Source organism: Rattus rattus, chromosome 10 (assembly GCF_011064425.1).
Source record: "Rattus rattus isolate New Zealand chromosome 10, Rrattus_CSIRO_v1, whole genome shotgun sequence".
Taxonomy (NCBI): domain Eukaryota; kingdom Metazoa; phylum Chordata; class Mammalia; order Rodentia; family Muridae; genus Rattus; species Rattus rattus.
In genome coordinates, this window is record NC_046163.1 from 20,247,224 (window position 1) to 20,273,224 (window position 26,001).

At 38.0% G+C, this 26,001-nt stretch overlaps 1 protein-coding gene across 1 annotated transcript in view; it reads right to left on the reverse strand.

Annotated features, from left to right (window-relative positions):
- Positions 1-26,001, reverse strand: part of Cfh (complement factor H) — a 99,009-nt gene that overhangs the window by 41,834 nt on the left and 31,174 nt on the right. The window contains 2 exon segments of the mRNA XM_032915223.1: positions 19,023-19,199; positions 19,562-19,756. Coding sequence (XP_032771114.1) covers positions 19,023-19,199; positions 19,562-19,756 — 372 coding nt within the window.

The window sequence follows — 26,001 nt, forward strand, 5'->3', positions numbered from 1 at the left end:
TTTCCTATTTACATTTCGATTGTTATTCCCCTTCCTGGTTTCTAGGCCAACATCCCCCTAATCCCTCCCTCTCCCCTTCTATATGGGTGTTTCCCTCCCCATCCTCCCTCCATTACCACCCTCCCCCCAACAATCACGTTCACTGGGTGAACCCCATTTTTAATACGGTTATTTGCCTCCCTGCCGTCTAACTTCTTGAGTTCTTTGTATATTTTGGATATAAGCCCTCTATATGTTGTAGGATTGGTAAAGATCTTTTCCCAATCTGTTGGTTGCCATTTTGTACTAACAACAGTGTCCTTTGCCTTACAGAAGCTTTGCAGTTTTATGAGATGCCATTTGTCAATTCTTGATCTTAGAGCATAGGCCAATGGCGTTTTATTCAGGAAATTTTCTCCAGTGCACATGTGTTCGAGATGCTTCCTGACCTTTTCTTCTATTAGTTTGAGTGTATTGGGTTTGATTTTTATCAAAAACAAAAAGACTTTTGGAGATTAACCTAAGCTGCCAACATAAACCCCTGATAATGTCTGATTGACTATATGTAGTCCTTGATCAACTTGGACTTAAGCTTTGTACAGGGTGATAACCATGGATCGATCTGCATTCTTCCACATGCTGACCTCCAGTTGAACCAGCACCATTTGCTGAAAATGCTATCTTTTTTCCATTGGATGGTTTTGGCACCTTTGTCAAAAATCAAGTGACCAAAGGTGTGTGGGTTCATTTCTGGGTCTTCAATTCTATTCCACTGGGCTATCTGTCTGTCTCTGTACCAATACCATGCAGTTTTTTTATCACTATTGCTCTGTAATACTGCTTGAGTTCAGGGACAGTGATTCCCCCAGAAGTCCTTTTATTGTTGAGAATAGTTTTAGCTATCCTGGGTTTTTTGTTATTCCAGATGAATTTGCAAATTGTTCTGTCTAACTCTTTGAAGAAATGGATTGGTATTTTGATGGGGATTGCATTGAATCTGTAGATCACTTTTGGTAAAATGGCCATTTTTACTATATTAATCCTGCCAATTCATGAGCATGGGAGATCTTTCCATCTTCTGAGGTCTTCTTCAGTTTCTTTCTTCAGAGTTTTGAAGTTCTTATTGTATAGATCTTTTACTTGCTTGGTTAAAGTCACACCGAGGTACTTTATATTATTTGGGTCTATTATGAAGGGTGTCGTTTCCCTAATTTCTTTCTCAGTTTGTTCCTCTTTTGTGTAGAGGAGGGCTACTGATTTATTTGAGTTAATTTTATACCCAGCCACTTTGCTGAAGTTGTTTATCAGCTTTAGTAGTTGTCTGGTGGAACTTTTGGGATCACTTAAATATACTATCATATCATTTGCAAATAGTGATATTTTGACTTCTTCTTTTCTAATCTGTATCCCCTTGATCTCCATTTGTTGTCTGATTTCTCTGACTAGATTTCAAGAACTATATTGAATATGTAGGGAGAAAATGGGCAGCCTCGTCTAGTCCCTGATTTTAGTGGGATTGCTTCACGTTTCTCTCCATTTAGTTTAATGTTAGCTACTGGTTTGCTGTATATGGCTTTTACTATGTTTAGGTATGGGCCTTGAACTCCTATTCTTTCCAGGACTTTTATCATGAAGGGGTGTTGAATTTTGTCAAATGATTTCTCAGCATCTAATGAAATGATCATGTGGTTTTGTTCTTTCAGTGTGTTTATATAATGGATTACATTCATGGTTTTCTCTATATTAAACAATCCCTGAATGCCTGGGATGAAGCCTACTTGATCATGGTGGATGATTGTTTTGATGTGCTCTTGGATTCGGTTCGCCAGAATTCTATTGAGTATATTTGCATCGATATTCATAAGGGAAATTGGTCTGAAGTTCTCTTTCTTTGTTGGGTCTTTCTGTGGTTTAGGTATAAGAGTAATTGTGGCTTCATAGCAGGAATTCAGTAGTACTCCATTTGTTTCAATTTTGTGGAATAGTTTGGATAATATTGGTATGATGTCTTCTATGAAGGTCTGATAGAATTCTGCACTGAACTCGTCTGGACCTGGGCTCTTTTTGATTGGGAGACCTTTTAATGACTGCTTCTATTTCTTTAGGAGTTATGGGGTTGTTTAAATATTTTATCTGTTCCTGATTTAACTTTGGTACCTGGTATCTGTCTAGAAATTGTCCATTTCCTGCAGATTTTCAATTTTTGTTGAATATAGGCTTCTGTAGTAGGATCTGATGATTTTTTGAATTTCCTCTGATTCTGTAGTTAAGTCTCCCTTTTCATTTCTGATTTTCTTAATTGGATACAGTCTCTATGTCCTCTCATTAGTCTGACTAAGGGTTTATCTATATTGTTGACTTTCACAAAGAACCAACTTTTGGTTCTCTTGATTCTTTCTATGATCCTTTTTGTTTCTACTTGGTTGATTTCAGCTTTGAGTTTGATTATTTCCTGCCTTCTACTCCTCCTGGGTGTATTTGCTTCTTTCTGTTCTAGAGCTTTTAGGTGTGCTGTCAAGCTGCTGATATATGCAATGAACCCACACACCTATAGTCACTTGATTTTTTACAAAGGAGCCAAATCCATACAATGGAAAAAAGATAGCATTTTCAGCAAATGGTGCTGGTTCAACTGGAGGTCAACATGTAGAAGAATGCAGATCGATCCATGCTTATCACCCTGTACAAAGCTTAAGTCCAAGTGGATCAAGGACCTCCACATCAAACCAGACACACTCAAACTAATAGAAGAAAAACTAGGGAAGCATCTGGAACACATGGGCACTGGAAAAAATTTCCTAAACAAAACACCAATGGCTTATGCTCTAAGATCAAGAATCGACAAATGGGATCTCATAAAACTACAAAGCTTCTGTAAGGCAAAGGACACTGTGGTTAGGACAAATCGGCAACCAACAGATTGGGAAAAGATCTTTACCAATCCTACAATAGATAGAGGGCTTATATCCAAAATATACAAAGAACTAAAGAAGTTAGACCGCAGGGAGACAAATAACCCTATTAAAAATGGGGTTCAGAGCTAAACAAAGATTTCACAGCTGAGGAATGCCAAATGGCTGAGAAACACCTAACGAAATGGTCAACATCTTTAGTCATAATGAAATGCAAATCAAAACAACCCTGAGATTTCACCTCACACCAGTGAGAATGGCTAAGATCAAAAACTCAGGTGACAGCAAATGCTGACAAGGATGTGGAGAAAGAGGAACATGCCTCCATTGTTGGTGGGATTGCAGACTGGTAAAACCATTCTGGAAATCAGTATGGAGGTTATTGGACCTTAAACTACCTGAGGACCCAGCTATACCTCTCTTGGACATATACTCAATAGATGCCCCAACATATAACAAAGACACATTCTCCAGTATGTTCATAGCAGCCTTATTTATAATAGCCACAAGTTGGAAAGAACCCAGATGCCCTTCAACAGAGCAATGGATACAGAAAATATGGTACTTCTACACAGTAGAATATTACTCATCTATCAAAAACAATGACTTTATGAAATTCATAGGCAAATGGATTGAACTGGAAAATATCATCCTAAGTGAGGTAACCCAATCACAGAAAAACACACATAGTATGCACTCATTGATAAATGGCTATTAGCCCAAATGCTAGAATTTCCCTAGATGCACAGAACACATGAAACTCAAGAAGAAATACAAAAATGCAAATGTTTCACTCCTTCTTTAAAAGGGGAACAAGAATACCCTTGACAGGGAATAGGGAGGCAAAGTTTGGAAGAGATGCAGAAGGAACACCTATTCAGAGCCTGCCCCATATGTTGCCCATACATATACAACCACCCAATTAGTTAAGATGGATGAAGCAAAGAAGTGCAGGCCAACGGCAACCGGATGTAGATCTCTCCAGAGAGACACAGCCAGGATACAGCAAATACATAGGCGAATATCAGCAGCAAAACGGTGAACTGTGAACGGGACCCCTGTTGAAGGAATCTTAGAAAGGACTGGAAGAGCTTGAAGGGGCAATTTCTGTGTTGAAATCCCCTAAAAGGTGAAACAATAACAAACCTTACACACAAACTTTGGTTTTCTATTGCATGGAAAAGAGAACAACTTCATTTTACAATTTAGTATATTTAAAGGTTAGAGTGAGGTTACTGAACTACTGAGAGTGTCTGGTGAGTGAGGATTCATCTAGCACTTTAGATGTGATAGGACTCAGAACTGCCTATGAGCATATTTCCACAAGACACAACTGAAGGCATCTTTCTTCTGATCCTCAAATTGCCTGGCGGTTTTCCACAGAGATATCTGAAAGCTAGGGGGAAGATTTACTGAGTCACAGGTTATTCTTAAATTTGCCCTTGATTTTAGAACAGAGGCAGAAGGAACACCCATTCAGAGCCTGCCCCACATATGGCCCATACATATACAGCCACCAAACTAGATAAATGGATGAAGCAAAGAAGTGCAGGCCAACAGGAACCGGATGTAGATCTCTCCTGAGAGACACACCCAGAATACAGCAAATACATAAGGCAAATGCCAGCAGCAAACCACTGAACTGAGAACGGGACCCCCGTTGAAGGAATCAGAGAAAGGACTGGAAGAGTTTGAAGGGGCTTGAGACCCCATATGAACAACAATGTCAAGCAACCAGAGCTTCCAGGTACTAAGCCACTACCCAAAGACTCTACATGGACTGACCCTGGGCTCTAACCTTATATGTAGCAATGAATAGCCTAGTAAGAGCAGCAGTGGAAGTGGAAGCCCTTTGTCCTGCCAAGACTGAACCCCCAGTGAACGTGATTCTTGGGGGAAGGGTGGTGAAGGGGGGAGGATTGGGAGGGAAACACCCATATAGAAGGGGAGCGGGAAGGGTTTGGGGGATGTTGGCCTGGAAACCGGGAAGGGGAACAACAATCGAAATGCAAATAAGAAATACTCAAGTTAATAAAGATAAAAAATTAACAGAAACCAACAATCACTATTCCTTAATATCTCTCGACATCAATGGAATAAATTCCCAAATAAAAAGACATAGACTAACAGACTATCCATCATTTTGCTGCATGCAAGAAGCACATCTCAGAGACAAAGACAGACACTTCCTCAGATAAAAAGAATGGAAAACAACTTGCAAAGCAAATTGTCCAAGAAACAAGCTGGATATTCCATTCTAATATCAAATATAATTGTCTTTCAACTGAAAGTCATCAAAAAACATACAGAAGTGTGCATCATACTCATCAAAAGAAAAGCCCAACATGATGAACTCTCAATCCTAAATATCTATGCTCCAAATGCAAGGGTACCTACATTCATAAAAGAAACCTTACTAAAGCTCAAATAACACATTGCAACTCCCACAATAACAGTAGGAGATTTTAACACCCCACTCTCATCAATGGACAGATCATGGAAACAGAAATTAAACAGAGACATAGAGAAACTAACTGATGTTATGAAACAAATGGATTTAACAGATACTTATAGAATATTCCATCATGAAACAAAAGGATATACCTTCTTTTCAGCATCTCATGGTAACTTCTTCAAAATCGACCATATAACCAGTCACAAAACAGGCCTCAAAAGACACAGGAAGATAAAAATAATCCCATGCATCCTATCAGATCACCCAGGACTAAAGTTGGTCTTCAATAACAACAATAATGACAGAAAGCCCACATATACATTGAAGTTGAACAACACTGTACTCAATGTCACCTTGGTCAAGGAAGAAATAAAGAAATTAAAGACTTCTTAGACTTTAATGAAAATGAAGATACAACCTACCCAAACTTATAGGACACAATGAAAGTAGTGCTAAGAGGAAAAGGCATAGGTATGAGTGCCTCCAAAAAATAAAAGGAGAGAGCATACACCAGCAACTTGACAGCACACCTAACAGCTCTATCACAAAAAGAAACAAATACACCCAAGAGGAGTAGAAGGCAGGAAAAAGTCAAACAAAAAAGAGTACTTCAGACCAATTTCCTTTATGAATATTGATGCAAAAATACTCAATAAAATTCTCGCCAAACGAATCAGAGAACACATCAAAATAATCATCCCTCATGATCAAGTAGGCATCATCCTAGGGCTGCAGGGATGGTTTAACATACAGAAATCCATCAACGTAATCCTCTATATTAACAAACTCAAGCAAAAAAAAAAAAACACAGGATCATTTCATTAGAAGCTGAGAAAGCATTTTATAAAATTCAACACCCTTCATGATAAAAGACTTAGAATGATCAGGAATTCAGGGCCCATACCTAAGCATAGTAAAAGCAATATACAGCAAACCAGTAGCTAACATTAAACTGTATGGAGGGAAACTTGAAACCATATCACTAAAATCAGGGACTAGACAAGGCTGCCCACACTCTACCTACTTATTCAATATAGTATTCGAAGTCCTAGCTGGAGCAATCAGAAAACAAAAGGAAGTCAAGGGGATATAAACTAGAAAGGAAGAAGTCAAAATATCACTATTGAAGATGATACGATGCTATACTTAAGTGACACCAAAAGCTTCATCAGAGAACTACTAAGCCTGATAAAAAAAAAAAACTTCAGCAAAGTGGCTGGGTATAAAATTAACTCAAACAAATCAGTAGCCTTCCTCTACTGAAAGGATAAACAGGCTGTGAAAGAAATTAGAGAAATGAGAGCCTTCACAATAGTCACAAATAACATAACGTACTTCTGTGTGACTCTAACCAAGCAAGTGAAAGATCTGCATGACAAGAACTTCAATTATCTGAAGAAAGAAATTGAAGAAATTCTCAGAAGATAGAAAGATCTCCCATGCTCATGGGTTGGCAGGATTAGTATAGTAAAAATGGCCATTTTGACAAAATAATCTACAGATTCAATGCAATCCTCAATCAAAATTCCAACTCAATTCACCATAGATTTAGAAAGAGCAATTTGCATATTCATTTGGAATAAGAAAAACAAAACAAAACAAAAAAGCAAAGAAACAGGAGAGCGAAAACTATCCTCAAAAATACAAGGACATCTGGAGGAATCAGCATCCCTGACCTCAAGTAGTATTTCAGAGCAATAGTAATAAAAACTCCATGGTATTGGTACAGAGGCATGCAGGTAGATCAATGGAATAGAATTGAAGACCTAGAAAATAACTCAAATACCTATAGTCACTTGATCTTTGACAAAGGAGCTAAAACCCATGCAGTGGGGAAAAGATAGCATTTTCAGCAAATGGTGCTGGTTCAACTGGAGGTCAGCATGTAGAAGAGTGCAAATCTACCTATTCTTATTACCCTGTTCAAAGCTTACGTACAGGTAAATTATGGACCTCCACACAAAACCAAATAAACTCAAACTAATAGAAGAAAAAGTGGGGAAGAGATTCAAACACATGAGCACTGGGGAAAATTTCCTGAACAAAACACCAATGGCTTATGCTCTAAGATCAAGAATCGACAAATGGGACCTGTTAAAACTGCCAACCTGCTTTAGGGCAAAGGACACTGTTATTAGAACAAAACAGCAAGCAACAGATTGGGAAAAGATCTTTCCCAATCCTGCATCTGATAGAAGGCTAATATCCAAAGAATACAAAGAACTCAAGAAGTTAGACTCCAGAGAGACAAATAACCCTATTAAGAAATGAGGTAGAGAGCTAAACAAAGAATTCTCAGCTGAGGAATATCGAAAGGCTGAGAAGTCCATAAAGAAATGCTCAACATCCTTAGTCATCAGGGAAAGGCAAATGAAAACAACCCTGAGATTCCATCTCACACCAGTGAGAATGGCTAAGATCAAAAACTCAGGTGACAGAAAATGCTGGCAAGGATGTGGAGAAGGAGGAACACTCCTCCATTGCTGGTGAGATTGCAGACTGATACAACCATTCTGGAAATCAGTCTGGAGGTTCCTCAGAAAATTGGACATTGAACTACCTGAGGATCCAGCTATACCTCTCTTGAGCATATACCCAAAAGATGCCCCAACATATAACAAAGACACATGTTCCTCCACTATGTTCATAGCAGCCTTATTTATAATAGCCAGAAGCTGGAAAGAACCCAGATGCCCTTCAACAGAGGAATGGATACAGAAAATGTAGTACATCTACACAATGGAATATTACTCAGCTATCAAAAAAATGACTTTATGAAATTCATAGGCAAATGGATGGAACTGGGAAATATCATCCTGAGTGAGGTAACCCAATCAGAGAAAAACATACATGGTATGCACTCATTGATAAGTAGCTATTAGCCCAAATGCTTGAACTCAGGTGACAACAGATGCTGGCAAGGATGTAGAGAAAGAGGAACATTCCTCCATTGTTGGTGGGATTGCAAGCTGGTACAACCCCTCTGGAAATCAGTCTAGAGACTCCTCAGAAAGTATGACATTTCACTATCTGAAAACCCAGCTATATATCTCTTGGGCATATTCCCAAAAGATGCTCTGACATGCAACAAAGACACATGCTCCTCTATGTTCATAACAGCCTTATTTATAATGGCCAGAAGCTAGAAAGAACCCAGATGACCTTCAAGGAACGGATTCAGAAAATGTGGTACATCTACACAATGGAGTACTACTCAGCTATCAAAAACAATGACATCATGAAATTCATAGGCAAATGGAATGAACTTGAAAATATTATCCTGAATGAGGTTACTCAATCACAGAAAACCACAGTATGTATGCATTCTTTGATAAGTTGATATTAACCAAAAAGCTCGAATTACCCAAGATGAAATCTACAGACCACAGAAAGCTCAAGAAGGATGACCAAAACGCAGATACTCCCACTCCTTCTTAAAAGAGGGGAAAAAATTACCATAGTAGGGGATATGGAAGCAAAGTGTAGAGCAGCGACTCAAGGAATGGCCATTCAGAGCCTGCCCCACATGTGGCCCATATATATACAGCCACCAAAAAACGAGATAATATTGATGACGCTAAGTAGTGCATGCTGACACAAACTGGACATAGTTGTCTCCTGAGAGACACAGCCAGAGCATGACAAATAGAAAGGTGGATGCTCACAGCCAACCATTGAATTGAGAATGGGGTTCTCATTGGAGGAGTTAGAAAAAGAATTCAAGGAGCTGAAGGCATTTGGAACCCATAAGAACAATACCGATCAACCAGGGTTCCCAGGGACTAAATCCAAAGAGTACAGAAGGACAGACCCATGTCTCCACCTGTATATGTAGTAGAGGATGGAATTGTTGACCACCAATGGAAGGAGAACCCCTTGGTCCTACCAAGGTTGGAATCCCAGTGTAGGGAACTGTTGGGAGCCAGGAATGGGGGAGTGGTAAATGTGGAGGGGAACATCATTACAGAAGAAGTGGGGGATGGGACAGGGAACTAATGTCTGGGAAACCAGGAAAGGGAATAACATTTGAAATGTAAATTAAAAATATATTCAGAAGAGAGACCCACAACACTGCCCACCCCTACCCACATCCCTGGCCCAAGAGGAAACTGTATATGGCCTCTGGGTTCCCTTGGATAAGGGCCCAGGAGCAGCAGGCTCGCTGCATCTGAGACACCGCCAGAACCTGAAGGGACCGACCAGATAAACAGTTCTCTGCACCCAAATCCTGTGGAAGGAAGACCTAAACCTTCAGAGAGGCAGACACACCTGGGAAACCAGAAGAGACTACAATCTGCCCACATCTCTGACTCCAGAGGAAAACACCAAAGGGCATCTGGGACCTCGGTGCACGGGGGCTCCCAGAAAGGGAGTCGCAGGCCCTCCTGGTTGCTGCCCTAGTGGAGAACTCATAAGCAACACCCCAGGAGCAAACTTGAGCCGCGTGACCACAGGTAAGACCAACCTTTCTGCTCCAAATGACCTGCCTGGTGAACTCAGGGCACAGGCCCACAGGAACAGCTGAAGACCTGTAGATAGGAAAAGCTATACGCCCGAAAGCAGAACACTCTGTTCCCATAACTGACTGAAAGAAAACAGGAAAACAGGTCTACAGCACTCCTGACACACAGGCTTATAGGACAGTCTAGCCACTGTCAGAAATAGCAGAACAAAGTAACACTAGAGATAATCTGATGGCGAAAGGCAAGCACAGGAACCCCAGCAACAGAAACCAAGACTACATGGCATCATTGGAGCCTAATTCTCCCACCAAAGCAAACACGGAATATCCAAACACACCAGAAAAGCAAGATCTAGTTTCAAAATCATATTTGATCATAATGCTGGAGGACTTCAAGAAAGACATGAAGAACTCCCTTAGAGAAATGCAGGAAAACATAAATAAACAAGTAGAAGCCTACAGAGAGGAATCACAAATATCCCTGAAAGAATTCCAGGAAAACACAATCAAACAGTTGAAGAAATTAAAAATGGAAGTAGAAGCAATCAAGAAAGAACACATGGAAACAACCCTGGATATAGAAAACCAAAGGAAGAGACAAGGAGCCATAGATACAAGCATCACCAACAGAATACAAGAGATAGAAGAGAGAATCTCAGGAGGAGAAGATCCCATAGAAATCATTGACTCAACTGTCAAAGATAATGTAAAGCAGAAAAAGCTACTGGTCCAAAACATACAGGAAATCCAGGACTCAATGAGAAGATCAAACCTAAGGATAATAGGTATAGAAGAGAGTGAAGACTCACAGCTCAAAGGACCAGTAAATATCTTCAAGAAAATCATAGAAGAAAACTTCCCTAACCTAAAGAAAGAGATACCCATAAGCATACAAGAAGCCTACAGCACTCCAAATAGATTGGACCAGAAAAGAAACACCAACCGCATAATAGTCACATAATAGTCAAAACACCAAATGGACAAAATAAAGAAAGAATATTAAAAGGAGTAAGGGAAAAAGGTCAAGTAACATATAAAGGCAGACCTATCAGAATCACACCAGACTTTTCGCTAGAGACTATGAAAGCCAGAAGATCCTGGACAGATGTCATACAGACCCTAAGAGAGCACAAATGCCAGCCCAGGTTACTGTATCCTGCAAAACTCTCAATTATCATAGATGGAGAAACCAAGATATTCCATGACAAAACCAAATTTACATAATATCTTTCTATAAATCCAGCATTACAAAGGATAATAAATGGTAAGGCCCAACAAGCTACACCCTAGAAAAAGCAAGAAACTAATCGTCTTGGCAACAAAACAAAGAGAAGAAAAGCACACAAACTTAACCTCACATCCAAATATGAATATAACAGGAAGCAATAATCACTATTCCTTAATATCTCTCAACATCAGTGGTCTCAACTCCCCAATAAAAAGACATAGATTAACAAACTGGATATGTAATGAGGACCCTGCATTCTGCTGCCTACAGGAAACACACCTCAGAGACAAAGACAGACACTACCTTAGAGTGAAAGGCTGGAAAACAACTTTCCAAGCAAATGGTTGGAAGAAGCAAGCTGGAGTAGCCATTCTAATATCAAATAAATTCAAAATTCAACGAAAAGTCATCAAAAACGATAAGGAAGGACACTTCATATTCATCAAAGGAAAAATCCACCAGGATGAAGTCTCATTCCTAAATATCTATGCCCCAAATAAAGGGCACCTACATACGTAAAAGAAACCTTACTAAAGCTCAAAACACACATTGCACCTCACACAATAATAGTAGAAAATTTCAACACCCCACTCTCATCAATGGACAGATCACGGAAACAGAAATTAAACAGAGACGTAGACAGACTAAGAGAAGTCATGAACCAAATGGAGTTAACAGATATTTATAGAACATTCTATCCTAAAACAAAAGGATATACATTCTTCTCAGCTCTTAATGGTACTTTCTCCAAAATTGACCACATAATTGGCCAAAAAACGGACCTCAACAGGTACAGAAAGATAGAAATAATCCCATGCGTGCTATCAGACCACCACGGCCTAAAGCTGGTCTTCAATAAGAATAAGGGAAGAACGCCCACTTATACGTGAAAGTTGAACAATGCTCTATAACGATAACCTGGTCAAGGAAGAAATAAAGAAAGAAATTAAAGACTTCTTAGAATTTAATGAAAATGAAGGTACAACATACCCAAACTTATGGGACACAATGAAAGCTGTGCTAAGAGGAAAACTCATAGCGCTGAGTGCCTGCAGAAAGAAACAGAAGAGAGCATATGTCAGCAGCTTGACAGCACACCTAAAAGCTCTAGAACAAAAAGAAGCAAATACACCCAGGAGAAGTAGAAGGCAGGAAATAATTAAACTCAGAGCTGAAATCAACCAAGTAGAAACAAAAAGGACCATAGAAAGAATCAACAGAACCAAAAGTTGGTTCTTTGAGAAAATCAACAAAATAGATAAACCCTTAGCCAGACTAACGAGAGGACACAGAGAGTGTATCCAAATTAACAAGATCAGAAATGAAAAGGGAGACATAACTACAGATTCGGAGGGAATTCAAGAAATCATCAGATTTTACAATCAAAGCCTATATTAAACAAAACTTCAAAATCTGCAGGAAATGGACAATTTCCTAGACAGATACCAGGTACCAAAGTTAAATCAGGCACAGATAAACCAGTTAAACAACCCCAAACTCCTAAGAAAATAGAAGCAGTCATTAAAGGTCTCCCAACCAAAAAGAACACAGGTCCAGACGCGTCTAGTGCATAATTCTATCAGACCTTCATAGAAGACCTCAAACCAATACTATCCAAATATTCCACAAAATTGAAACACATGGAGCACTACCGAATTCCTGCTATGAAGCCACAATTACTCTTATACCTAAACCACACAAAGACCCAACAAAGAAAGAGAACTTCAGACCAATTTCCCTTATGAATATCGAAGCAAAAATACTCAATAAAATTCTGGCAAACAGAATCCAAGAGCACATCAAAACAATCATCCACCATGATAAAGTAGGCTTCATCCCAGGCATGCAGGGATGGTTTAATATACGAAAAACCATCAACGTGATCCATTATATAAACAAACTGAAAGAACAAAACCACATGATCATCTCATTAGAAGCTGAGAAAGCATTTGACAACATTCAACACCCCTTCATGATAAAAGTCCCGAAAAGAATAGGATTCAAGGCCCATACCTAAACATAGTAAAAGCCATATACAGCAAACCAGTTACTAACATTAAACTAAATGGAGAGAAAGTTGAAGCAATCCCACTAAAATCAGGGACTAAACAAGGCTGCCCACTCTCTCCCTACATATTCAATATAGTTCTTGAAGTTCTAGCCAGAGCAATTACACAACAAAAGGAGATCAAGGGGATACAGATTGGAAAAGAAGAAGTCAAAATATCACTATTTGCAGATGATATGATAGTATATTTAAGTGATCCCAAAAGTTCCACCAGAGAACTACTAAAGCTGATAAACAACTTCAGCAAAGTGGCTGGGTATAAAATTAACTCAAATAAATCAGTAGCCCTCCTCTACACAAAAGAGGAACAAACTGAGAAAGAAATTAGGGAAACGACACCCTTCATAATAGACCCAAATAATATAAAGTACCTCGGTGTGACTTTAACCAAGCAAGTAAAAGATCTGTACAATAAGAACTTCAAAAATCTGAAGAAAGAAACTGAAGAAGACCTCAGAAGATGGAAAGATCTCCCATGCTCATGAATTGGCAGGATTAATATAGTAAAAATGGCCATTTTACCAAAAGTGATCTACAGATTCAATGCAATGCCCATCAAAATACCAATCCAATTCTTCAAAGAGTTAGACAGAACAATTTGTAAGTTCATCTGGAACAACAAAAAACCCAGGATAGCTAAGACTATTCTCAACAATAAAAGGACTTCTGGGGGAATCACTATCCCTGAACTCAGGCAGTATTACAGAACAATAGTGATAAAAACTGCATGGTATTGGTACAGAGACAGACAGATAGACCAATGGAAGGGAATTGAAGACCCAGAAATGAACCCACACACCTATCGGCACTTGGTTTTTGACAAAGGAGCCAAAACCATCCTATGGAAAAAAAGATAGCATTTTCAGCAAATGGTGCTGGTTCAACTGGAGGTCAACATGTAGAAGAATGCAGATCGATCCATGCTTATCACCCTATACAAAGTTTAAGTCCAAGTGGATCAAGGACCTCCACATCAAACCAGATACACTCAAACTAATAGAAGAAAAACTAGGGCAGCATCTGGAACACATGGGCACTAGAAAAGATTTCCTGAACAAAACACCAATGGCTTATGCTCTAAGATCAAGAATAGACAAATGGGATCTCATAAAACTGCAAAGCTTCTGTAAGGCAAAGGACACTGTGGTTAGGACAAAACGGCAACCAACAGATTGGGAAAAGATCTTTACCAATCCTACAACAGATAGAGGCCTTATATCCAAAATATACAAAGAACTCAAAAAGTTAGACCGCAGGGAGACAAATAACCATATTAAAAACTGGAGTTCAGAACTAAACAAAGAATTCACAGCTGAGGAATGCCAAATGGCTGAGAAACTCCTAAAGAAATGTTCAACATCTTTAGTCATAAGGGAAATGCAAATCATAACAACCCTGAGATTTCACCTCACACCAGTGAGAATGGCTAAGATCAAAAACTCAGGTGACAACAAGTGCTGGCCAAGATGTGGAGAAAGAGGAACACTCCTCCATTGTTGATTGGATTGCAGACTGGTAAAACCATTCTGGAAATCAGTCTGGAACTTCCTCAGAAAATTGGACATTGAACTACCTGAGGATCCAGCTATACCTCTCTTGGCCATATATCCAAAAGATGCTCCAACATATAAAAAAGACACGTGCTCGACTATGTTCATCGCACCCTTATTTATAATAGCCAAAAGCTGGAAAGAACCCAAGTGCCCTTCAACAGAGGAATGGATACAGAAAATGTGGTACATCTACACAATGGAATATTACTCAGCTATCAAAAACAATGCCTTTATGAAATTCATTGGCAAATGGTTGGAACTGGAAAATATCATCCTGAGTGAGGTAACCCAATCACAGAAAAACACACATCGTATGCACTCATTGATAAGTGGCTATTAGCCCAAATGCTTGAATTACCCTAGATGTATAGAACACATGAAACTCAAGACGGATGATCAAACTGTGAATGCTTCACTCCTTCTTTAAAAGGGGAAAAAGAATACCCTTGGCAGGGAATAGAGAGGCAAAGATTAAAACAGAGACAGAAGGAACACCCATTCAGAGCCTGCCCCACATGTGGCCTATACATATACAGCCACCCAATTAGACAAGATGGATGAAGCAAAGAAGTGCAGGCCAACAGGAGCCGGATGTAGATCTCTCCTGAGAGACACAGCCAGAATACAGCAAATACATAGGCGAATGCCAGCAGCAAACCACTGAACTGAGAATGGGACCCCCCTTGAAGGAATCAGAGAAAGAACTGGAAGAGCTTGAAGGGGCTCGAGACCCTTATGAACAACAATGCCAAGCAACCAGAGCTTCCAGGGACTAAGCCACTACCTAAAGACTATACATGGACTGACCCTGGACTCTGACCTCATAGGTAGCAATGAATATCCTAGTATGATCACCAGTGGAAGGGGAACCTGTTTGTCCTGCTAAGAATGAACCCCCAGTGAACGTGATTGTTGGGGGGAGGGCGGCAATGGGGGGAGGATGTGGAGTGGAACACCCATAAAGAAGGGGAGGGGAAGGGTTAGGGGGATGTTGGCCCAGAAACCGGGAAAGGGAATAACACTGAAAATGTAAATAAGAAATACTTAATTTAATAAAAAAAATAGTAAGAGAAAGTTGTATCATGCAAAGCAAACTACTTATAGAAAGACAGCCATCAGAAAAGTTGTTTGGAGCAGAATATAGAGAAAATAGATTCTATTCTGAAAGCTCTCTGATCAGAACATTGGTTATCAGCTGGGACTTAGAAGTTAACTTTAAGTCAATTTTTTTGTCACACACACACACATACACACACACACACACACACACACACACACACACACACACACACACACCACTATTCTCTCATAAACCTTCCCCAAGCCAATATGTTGTTATAGATTGAGAGGAGATCACAGGATTCTTGATGGTATGGATAACATTCTAGAGGTGATTTATGAATTGAAAAGCATTCTGTGATGAGACATATCTCTAATGAAACTTCAGTTGAATTATTACTATTCTTTTAAGTAACTTCTTGGCATGGTCCTGTAAATGACCCTAATGAAGCCACTGGTCAAACAAGAACCAATTCTTTCAACTTTCAGTGATGTTTTGTGGGAGGGAGAAAATATAAGTTTCTTTACAGTTATTGAGAATAAATATTATAGACTATCTGTTTAGAAGTAGGGCTAAATAACTTTGAAGGCCATGTTTGTCTCTGGCTTTATAGTTGTCTCTATTTCAGCACTGCTATGATGTAAGCAGCTAGTCTTCCAAATGCTCCAGAGACCAAGTTAAAATAAGCTGAAAGGTATAAAACTATGAAACTAATAAACATTTTCCCTCTGAAAAAATATATTAAATAAAAGGAAGAAAAAAAAAAAGAATCAACAAAACCAGGAGCTAGTTCTTTGAGAAAATCAACCAGATAGATAAACCCTTAGCCAGATAAACCAGAGGTCACAGAGAGTATTTCCAATTAACAAAATTCAAGATGAAAATGGAGACATAACAAAAGAATCTGAGGAAATTAAAAAAAATCATCAGATCCTACTACAAAAGCCTATATTTACAAAACTGTAAAATCTCGAGGAAATGGACAATTTTCTAGACAAATACCACGTATAATGTTAAATCAGGAACAGATAAGCCATCTAAACAACCCCATAACTCCTAAAGAAATAGAAGCAGTTATTAAAGGTCTCCCAAGAAAAAAAGGGCCCAGGACCAGATGAGTTTAGTGCAGAATTCTATCAGACCTTCATAGAAAACCTCATACTCACACTTTGCAAGCTATTCCACAAAAGAGAAACAGAGCACTACCGAATTCCTTCTATGAAGTCACAATTACACTAATACTTTAACCACACAAAGACCCAACAAAGAAAGAGAACTTCAGACCAATTTCCCTTATGAATATTGATGCAAAAATACTCAATAAAATTCTTGTCAATAGAATCCAAGAACACATCAAAATAATTGTCCCTCATGATCAAGTAGGCATCATCTCAGGGATGCAGGGATGGTTCAACACACAGAAATCCATCAACGTAATCCTCTATATTAACAAAGTCAAAGAAAAAAACCACATGATCATTTCATTAGATGCTGAGAAAGCATTTGACAGAATTTAATACTCTTCATGATAGAAGCCGTAGAAAGATCAGGAATTCAAGGCTGATACCTAAACATATTAAAAGCAATATACAGCAAACCAGTAGCCAACATCAAACTATATGGAAAGAAACTTGAAACCATCCCACTAAAATCAGGGACTAGACAAGGCTGCCCACTCTCTCCCTACTTATTCAATATAGTACTCAAAGTTTTGGTCAGAGCAATCAGACAACAAAAGGTCAACGGGATACAAATTGGAAAGGAAGAGTCAAAATATCACTATTTGCAGATGATATAATACTATCCTTAAGTGACCCCAAAAGTTCCATCAGCAAACTACTAAGCATGATAACTTCAGCAAATTGGCTGGGTATAAATTTAACTCAAATAAATTAGTACCCTTCCTCTACTCAAAGGATAACCAGGCTGAAAAAGAAATTAGGGAAATGACACCCTTCACAATGGTCACAAGTTATATAAAATACCTTGTTGTGACTCTACTCAAACAAGTGAAAGATCTTACAATTACTTCAAGTGTCTGAAGAAAGAAATCGAAGATCTCAGAAGATGGAGAATCCTCCCATGCTCGTGGTTTGGGGGGATTAATATAGTAAAAAATGACCATTTTGCCAAAAGCAATCTACAAATTCAATGCAATCCTGATCAAAATCCCAACTAAATTCTTCATAGACATAGAAAGAGCAATTTGCAAATTCATTTGGACTAACAAAAAAAAATCCAAGATAGTGAAAACTATCCTCAATAATGAAAAAGGTTCTTTGGGAATCTCATCCATGACCTCAAGCAGTTTTACAGAGCAATAATGATACAGAGAAAAGCAAGTAGATCATTGGAATAGAATTGAAGACCCAAAAATGAACTCACACACTTGTGGTCACTTAATATTTGGCAAAGGAACTAAAATCATTCAGTGGAATCACCAGATGGTGCTGGTTATCCTGGAGGTCAGCATGTAGAAGAATGCAAATCGACCCGTTTTCATCACCCTGCAAAAATCCTTAAGTCAAAGTTAGTCAAGAACCTCCACATGAAGCTAGATACTCTCGAACTAATAGAAGAAAATTTGTAGGAAGAGATATTGAGACCAAATTTGGAGCAGACACTGAAGGAATGGCCATTCAGAGCCTGATCCACCTGGGGATCCAACAAATAAACATAGACATATATATGTACATATGCATACTAAACCTGTATATATATATATACAATATTGATGGAGCCAAGAAGTGCATGCTGACAGGAACATGATATAGTTGTCTCCTGAGAGGCTCAACCAGAGTGTGACAAATACAGAGGAGAATGCTAGCAGCCAACCATTGAACTGAGGACGGGGTCCTCACTGGAGGAATTAGAGGAAGGATTGAAGGAGCTGAAGGGTCTTAAAACCCCATAAGAACAACACTACCAACCAACCAGAGTTCCCAAGGTCTAAACAACTGCCCAAAGAGGACATTTGGACAGATCCATGGCTCCAGCTGCATATGTAGCTGTATATAACAAGGATGGCCTTGTTGGGCAGCAATGAAGGGAGAAGCCCTTGGTTTTGCTAAGGCTGGGCACTCCAGTGTAGGGGAATGTCAGGGTAGGGAAGTGGGAAAGGATGGGTTCTTGGGGAAGGGGAACACCCTCAAAGAAATGTGAGGGGGATGGTATAGGGGGCTTTTGTATGGGAAACCAGGAAAAGGAATAACATTTGAAATGTACATAAAAAATAGCCAATAAAAACAAATACAGATGGGACAGAGAGTCACGATCTTCTTGCGATCTAAGTATTAGTTACTTACTGATACGGACGCATTTGGGAGGAGGGGACCAGCCATTTTCTGTACATAATATTGTATCTTGACCATTTGGAAGATTATAGCCAGTGTGACACTGGACTTTTGCAGACTGACCCTCTATATATCTTCTTTGCCAGTATGAATTGTCTCCATTTTCCACATAATGGAAAATACATTGCCCTAAGAAATATAATAATTAAAAATTAAAAAAATAAAATCTTTAATTTGTTTAAAAATAAACTAAGATAAATGTTATCTTTAAAACTGTTTAATGAGCATGCACATCATTCAAAAATAAAATTAATAACAAACATTTAAAAGAATAGCATTTATCTTTTGTTTGTAAAAATAAAATATGCAAGTGATAAAGATATTTCCATATCCCTATTGCATGGTTCATGAAGAAACATTTCATGACAGAAACTAGCCATTTTGCTCACAAATTCTTTTGTCGGTCTTATTTTTGTCATGAATAACTTAATTATGTATGTGCTTTCTCTTTAAAAGAATCAACATAGTTAAATACAAAGGCATTGGCTTACTGAGGCATGGGACTTCAGGCTCCCACCCATTTACTGTGCAACGAAGGTAGTCCCAGTATGACTGTGAAGGCGTTGTAAACCCGTTGTCACAGTAATAGCTGTACTCCTTTCCTATAGGTGCTGGGAAGTAGGGTCTCCGGCTTTCTTCATAATACAGACGTCCATGTTTGAATTGTGGAAAATCACAAGGTTTCACTTGAAAGAAAAAATAATAAAATAAGACAACCATAAAACACTCATATCAGAGGAAAAAAACTCTTGATCAGTAAATTACTTTAAACTAATCAAAATAACAGAATGACAGAACAGTGAATGTGTGGGATAAGAAAATAAAACAAAAGACAACTGTGGTTTGTGAGGATGTCTTTCAACATGAAATCAAGTTGTAGCTGATACTCCGCCAGATAATTGGATTGGAGATACTTGTTAATATTCAATATAACTTCTTATTTATAATTTTCACTGAAACTAAAATATAGTATGAATATGGAACGATATGGAGCTATTTTTGTACCTTTGTATTGAAATGCCATGTTGTTCATTATATTAAGTTTATATGTAATATATGATTACTTTATTACATGTAATTATTTGTGATTACTATTTATCATTTGTACTTTAGTATGAGAATAATATCCCTTTTATATTAAGTATGATTCTGCTTCAAGGAACCTCATGCAATACATTAAAAGTTATTTCAACAGATACATATAAAATCAAACAAATTTCCTCAAGCTTCCTCATTCATTTTAGTTTTTGCTTTATTAAATATTTCAAGAGTTTTTTTACACATTTTTACATGGTTTAAAAATTGTTCTTCTTTAACAATTTTAAGAATCACACTTCTCATAGGACATCAATAAGTCAAATTAGCTCACTGAGATTTCATTTTGAAAAGTAATGAAAGAAAGCATGGTTCAGAGTAGGAGTATCATTATTACCACAGACCTCAGACTTTTACCTATTCTTCATTCTCCAGCAGGCACAGGTTTACTTCGTTATACATGGTTCTTGAAGCAAACATAATACTCCTTAAAGTAACAGACACCTGAGGTGGTCAGTACCTAAGTGAGCTCTGTTTGACATCTTACACTTTCCACATGCAGATCGTGGCTGCATCAGCAGTGATTATTGGACCATATATCACAGTGTTTTGATGCACTCTACTCGGACTGCTGATCAATATATTGACCAGTTTTACAATTGTTCTAAATATTATGAACACAGAGCAAGATATTATAGATTTTACTGATCTTCAATCCCAAGATCTTCTAATTTTTATTGATAAACCTCATCCTACTACATCTTCAACACGACACAAAAGATTAAGTTCTAGAAACCAGTTCTAACACAGATTCACGATCACCATCTTCTGAATTGTGCCAGTTATCATTTTACAATGCATTTTCTCCTGAATAGTAAAAGATTTGATGAAAGTGGTGAGTAATGAAGTTACCTTAGGAGTGAGCACTAAAGATTTTAAGTAGAAAAAGTTATTTAATGACATTACAGAGTATTAATCATCTTTACCTTATCCAGGAAATATCACAAAGTTCACTGTAGAATAAATGAAATTCATATATATTCAAGTTTCAAGCAGCCCAGATATATTTGGGCAGATCTACATTGGGGAAACTTAAACATAGTTGGGTTTGTGACTCATTGCGCTACACAGATCCCAGGCTTGTAATTGTAAACCTACTCAAAAGCCCATGGCAAGGATGTCTTAAGATCTGAGTGCAGAGACACATATTAATTCTGTTATTAAAATACATTGACTTAACAGTGAACAACCTTATAAGTAACTATGTTTATATTCATAGCTAATAACACTGTCAACATCAGAGAAGATTCTTTTTTCTGGTAAATTATAATAAAAGTATAGATGTAGTAATACACAAGGTACTAGCAATAGCGAGTGTATTGCAAAGTATTAAACAAAACAGGAGCACTATCCCCAACAAGCAACCTGTGAATGAAGGAGCACATAGGTTCTAAGAGCTAGAGTGATTAAGGCTATGATATCTTCTGAACAAAAACGTTATCATTAAAATCACAAACTCTCAATAATTACAGACGCCTCTTAAGAATGGGCCCTCATATCTAGGCATGACTGTAGTAAGATCATAGGGAACCTTGGCCCTCACCTTGGAACTATTTTATACTAATAGATTCAGAAACATAGGGATTCAGTGCTTTCAGGTATATACCCACTCGTGAGTCAATCAGGTTCGAAAATACAGCTCCAATTCAAGTGGTCCACATATTTCCTGAGTTAAGCCAAATGCATCATACAACAACACTCAAAATTATGATTCTGGGGAAAGGACAGACATGGATGATGTGTTGTTTATCGAGTCAGAGCAATGTGAAAGATAAAATATTCAGAATGTATTGTAGTGTACTAGAAGCCAGAGATCTTGAACCAAAGAAATGACTGAATGCGATGAATATCTGCAAGTAAAGCTGGTTGGACAAAAGAGATTTTTGTCCCTGTGTGACACACTGCAATGCCTATAGCTACCTTGACAAGATGTCTATTTGTTTGTTGGTTTGTTTTTATTTGTTTTGTTTTGGGGGAACATTTACAAGGGAAAAGAGTAGATATGGAAGAATGGAAAGAAGAATGGGATCAGGTGTTTGTGAAACTTACAAGGAATAAATTTTAAAAGGCCCAGAAAATATTTTCAAGAAAATAATAAAAGAAAAATGTCCTAAAGAAGGAAATGCGTATAAAAGCACAAGAAGCTTATAGAACACCAACTAGTTGGAAAAAGAAAATGAAGTCCTGTCAAAACAGTAATCAAAATACTAAATATTCAAAACAAATAATGATTAGTGAAAGGTATGAAAGGAAAAGAGCAAGTGAAATACAAAGGCAAACCTATCAGAATATAGTTGACTTCTTAGTGAAAACTCTGAAAGCAAGAAGGGCCTGGACATTCTGAATGACCACAGTTGCATCCTAGACTTAACTAGTCAGCAAAATACTCAATAAGAGTAGGAGAAAACAAAATATACCATGAGAAAGCCAAGTTTAAACAATATCTATCCACAGCCAAGCCCTACAAAAAAATTACTAGAAAGAAAATTCCAACCCAAGGAGATCAACTACACCCAAGAAATAAATAACTTGTACTCTAACACAAAAAGATCATCTACACCACAGGCAATAAACAATCTCATATGAGCAAAAAAAGACATACACACACACACACACACACACACACACACACACACACACACTCAAACACAAACACTGCCACCACCACCATCAAAATAGTAGGAATGAACAATCATTAGTCATTGATAGCTCTCAGTATCAATGGATTCAATTCTCCAATAAAAATGGCACAGGTTTCACAAAATGGATGTGAGAACAGTATCCACCCTTCTTCTGCATACAGGAAATATACCTCAACATCAGAAGTGGATATTACTTAATAGTAAAAGGCTAGAAAAGATTACTCTAGCAAATGGACCAAAGAATCAAGATCATGTAGCCATTCCAATATTTAACAAAATAGAATTCAAACCAATTAATCATTAGTGGTACAGAAGGAAACGTCATACTAATCAAAAGAATATTTCATGAGTATGACCTCTCAGTTCTGAACATCTGCCCCAAATGCAAGGGAAACCACAATCATAAAAATCATAAAACAAACTAACTAACAAAAATATTTCATAACATATCTTGGAACACCATACATTAATAGTGGAAGACTTCCATACGCCACTCTTACCAATGGACATGTCATCCAAACAAAAAAGGAACAGAAAAATGGAACTGGAAGACATTATGAATCAAATGGACTTAACAGAAATCTATAAAACATTTCACCCAAAGACAAAAGAATACACCTTTGTCTCAGCATCTCACAGTACTTTCTCTAAAACTAACCATATACTCAGTCACAAAGCGAGTCTCAACAGATACAAGAAAATTGAAATAACCCTGTATTTTTTCAGAATACATGGATTAAAGCTGAGCTTGAACAATAACATAAAGTCCATAAACTCATGGAAACTGAACAGTTCTTTACTGAATGACCACTGGGTCAAGGAAGAAATAAAGAATTTAAGGCTTCTAGTATTCAATGAAAATGAAGGCACAACATACCAAACGTATGGGACACAATAAAAGTGGTGTTAAGAGGAAACTACATAGCACTAAGTGCCTTCATAAAGAAATTAGAGAGATCTTATACTCGTGACTTAACAGCACACCTGAAAGTTCTGGAAGAGGAGTAGACAGCAGGAAATAAACCAACTTGGGGCTAAGAAACATTATAAGGCTAAGATCAATAAAATAGAAACAAAGAGAACAATACAAAGAATCTATGAAAAGAAGAGTTGGTCTTTTGAGAAAATCTACAAGATAGACAAACCCTTAGCCAAACTAACTGAAAGACAGATTAAATATAAAAACTAACAAAGTCAGTAATGAAAACAGGGACATAACCCTACAAAGGTTTTGGGACACCAAACCAGACATAAAACCTTCAATCTACAATTTGTCTCACCTGTATGATGTGCTGGGGTGAAGGTGGCACAAAAATTGTGAGAGTGACTAACTAATGACAGGTACAGCTTGAAACTCATGCCTGACACTGACTTGAGGACCAGAAAACAGAGGCTGTACGGCCCAGAGACCTAGAATAGAACCAAACATGACTGGCAAAGAAAAAAAAATGTCAATTCAATGATGCCTAATGATACTCTGCTGTACTTATAGATTGGTGCCTAGCCCAGTCATCATAGGAGAGGCTCTACTCCACAACTAATAGAAACAGATGCAGAGATCCAAACTGTTTTAGGATTTTTGGTAACACTGCGAAATCCAAGATTGTGTTGTTTACAAGAAAAACCTGTTTTTAGTTGTGGTGCGGCTTAGCCTCAGCATATACCTTTAATCCTTCTGCCTGGAATACAGACAAGTCCTTAGTAACACTACAAAGGGCTTTAATCCAAAACAATGAAAGTAAAGTTATTTTGTAGAAGGAATCACCCTTGTTTGAAAGAGATGTTAAATCAGAGAAAGATTTAACAGAATAAGATATGCCCAACTCTCATGAGAACAGAGAGAAAGAGGCTACCTCTTTACGAGAGGGCAGCACGGAGAAAGAGGTGAGGGAGGGGCAGTTTTACCAGTACAAGCTGCAGAGAGAGAACAAGCTAGTCACAAGTAAAGGTAAGAGAAGCCAGAGAATAAGAAGGAGTCAGAGGATTAAAACAGATTGCCAGGGTTAATCTGAGGCCAAGCATAGCACCAAGTCAAAGGCTGAAAAAGAAGTCAGTTTGAAACAGTCAGTTTGCAGAGGAGTTTAAGCCAGAACAGTTGAGCTGAACAAGCCAGCCAGAGTTCAGAAAGAACTAGGACGATGTGATCTTATTCACAAGTAAGTTTCAAAGACTGCAAACATTCTTGACCTAGATAAGATTATACAGAGGCTAGAGAAAGGTTAAAGAACTAGGCCTAGGTTAGCAGAGCCTTTGAAGCAATTACTCAGGAGAAGAAAATGTACTTTTCCACTGACCTTTAGTTTAGAGTTTGGGGAATCCTGTTGAACTTAGGGAAGAAAGATTATAGGAGCCAGAGCAGCCAAGGACACCACAAGAAAACTCACAGAGTCAACTCACCTGGACTCAGGGTTTTACTGAGATTCAACTGACAATCAGAGAGCCTGGATCTAACCTTGACCCTCTGTATATTTGTTATAGTTGTGAAGCCTGGTGTTTTGTGGAATTCCTAACAGAGAGAGTGGCAGTTGTTCCTGATTCTTTTGCCTATTTTGGGGACCCTTGTCCTCATACTGGGTTGCCTTGTACTGACATATTGAAATCTGATATGGAATAATCAGTTGATTTCCCTGAGGGTCCCCCCATTTTCTGAAGGGAAATAAAGGAGGAGTGGATGGGGAGGAATGAGGTTGAGGGGATGGAGGAGTTGGGACATTAAGGGAAAAGAAACTGCAATCAGGATGTAATATATGAGAGAATAAATTTTATAAAAAAAACAACCTAATGACAAAAACAAATAATAAATAAATAAATAGGACCAATAAAAGTAAGAAAAATAATTTGTAAGAAATCTAAATTTTAATATTTTTAAAAATTCAATTTTTATACAATTACTATATTTATTAATACTATTTCTTAGTGTAAATAGCTTCTTTCATTCTTTTGAGTTGGATATTATAGATTTCCTAGAATTTCACCTTAGTTAAAAGCTTGGTTTGTCATTGCTGGTGCTATTAGGAAGGTTATAAATTTCAGAATTTCTGGACACAGTGAAATAAATTAGGTCAATGGGACTATGCCTTTGAAGGGGATATTGAGATCTCGGTCATTCCCTTATATCTCTACTTGCTGGTGGTCATAAGCCAAGCAGCTTAGACTTACCACTCATTCCCTAACATAAACAACCTGGTAACAGG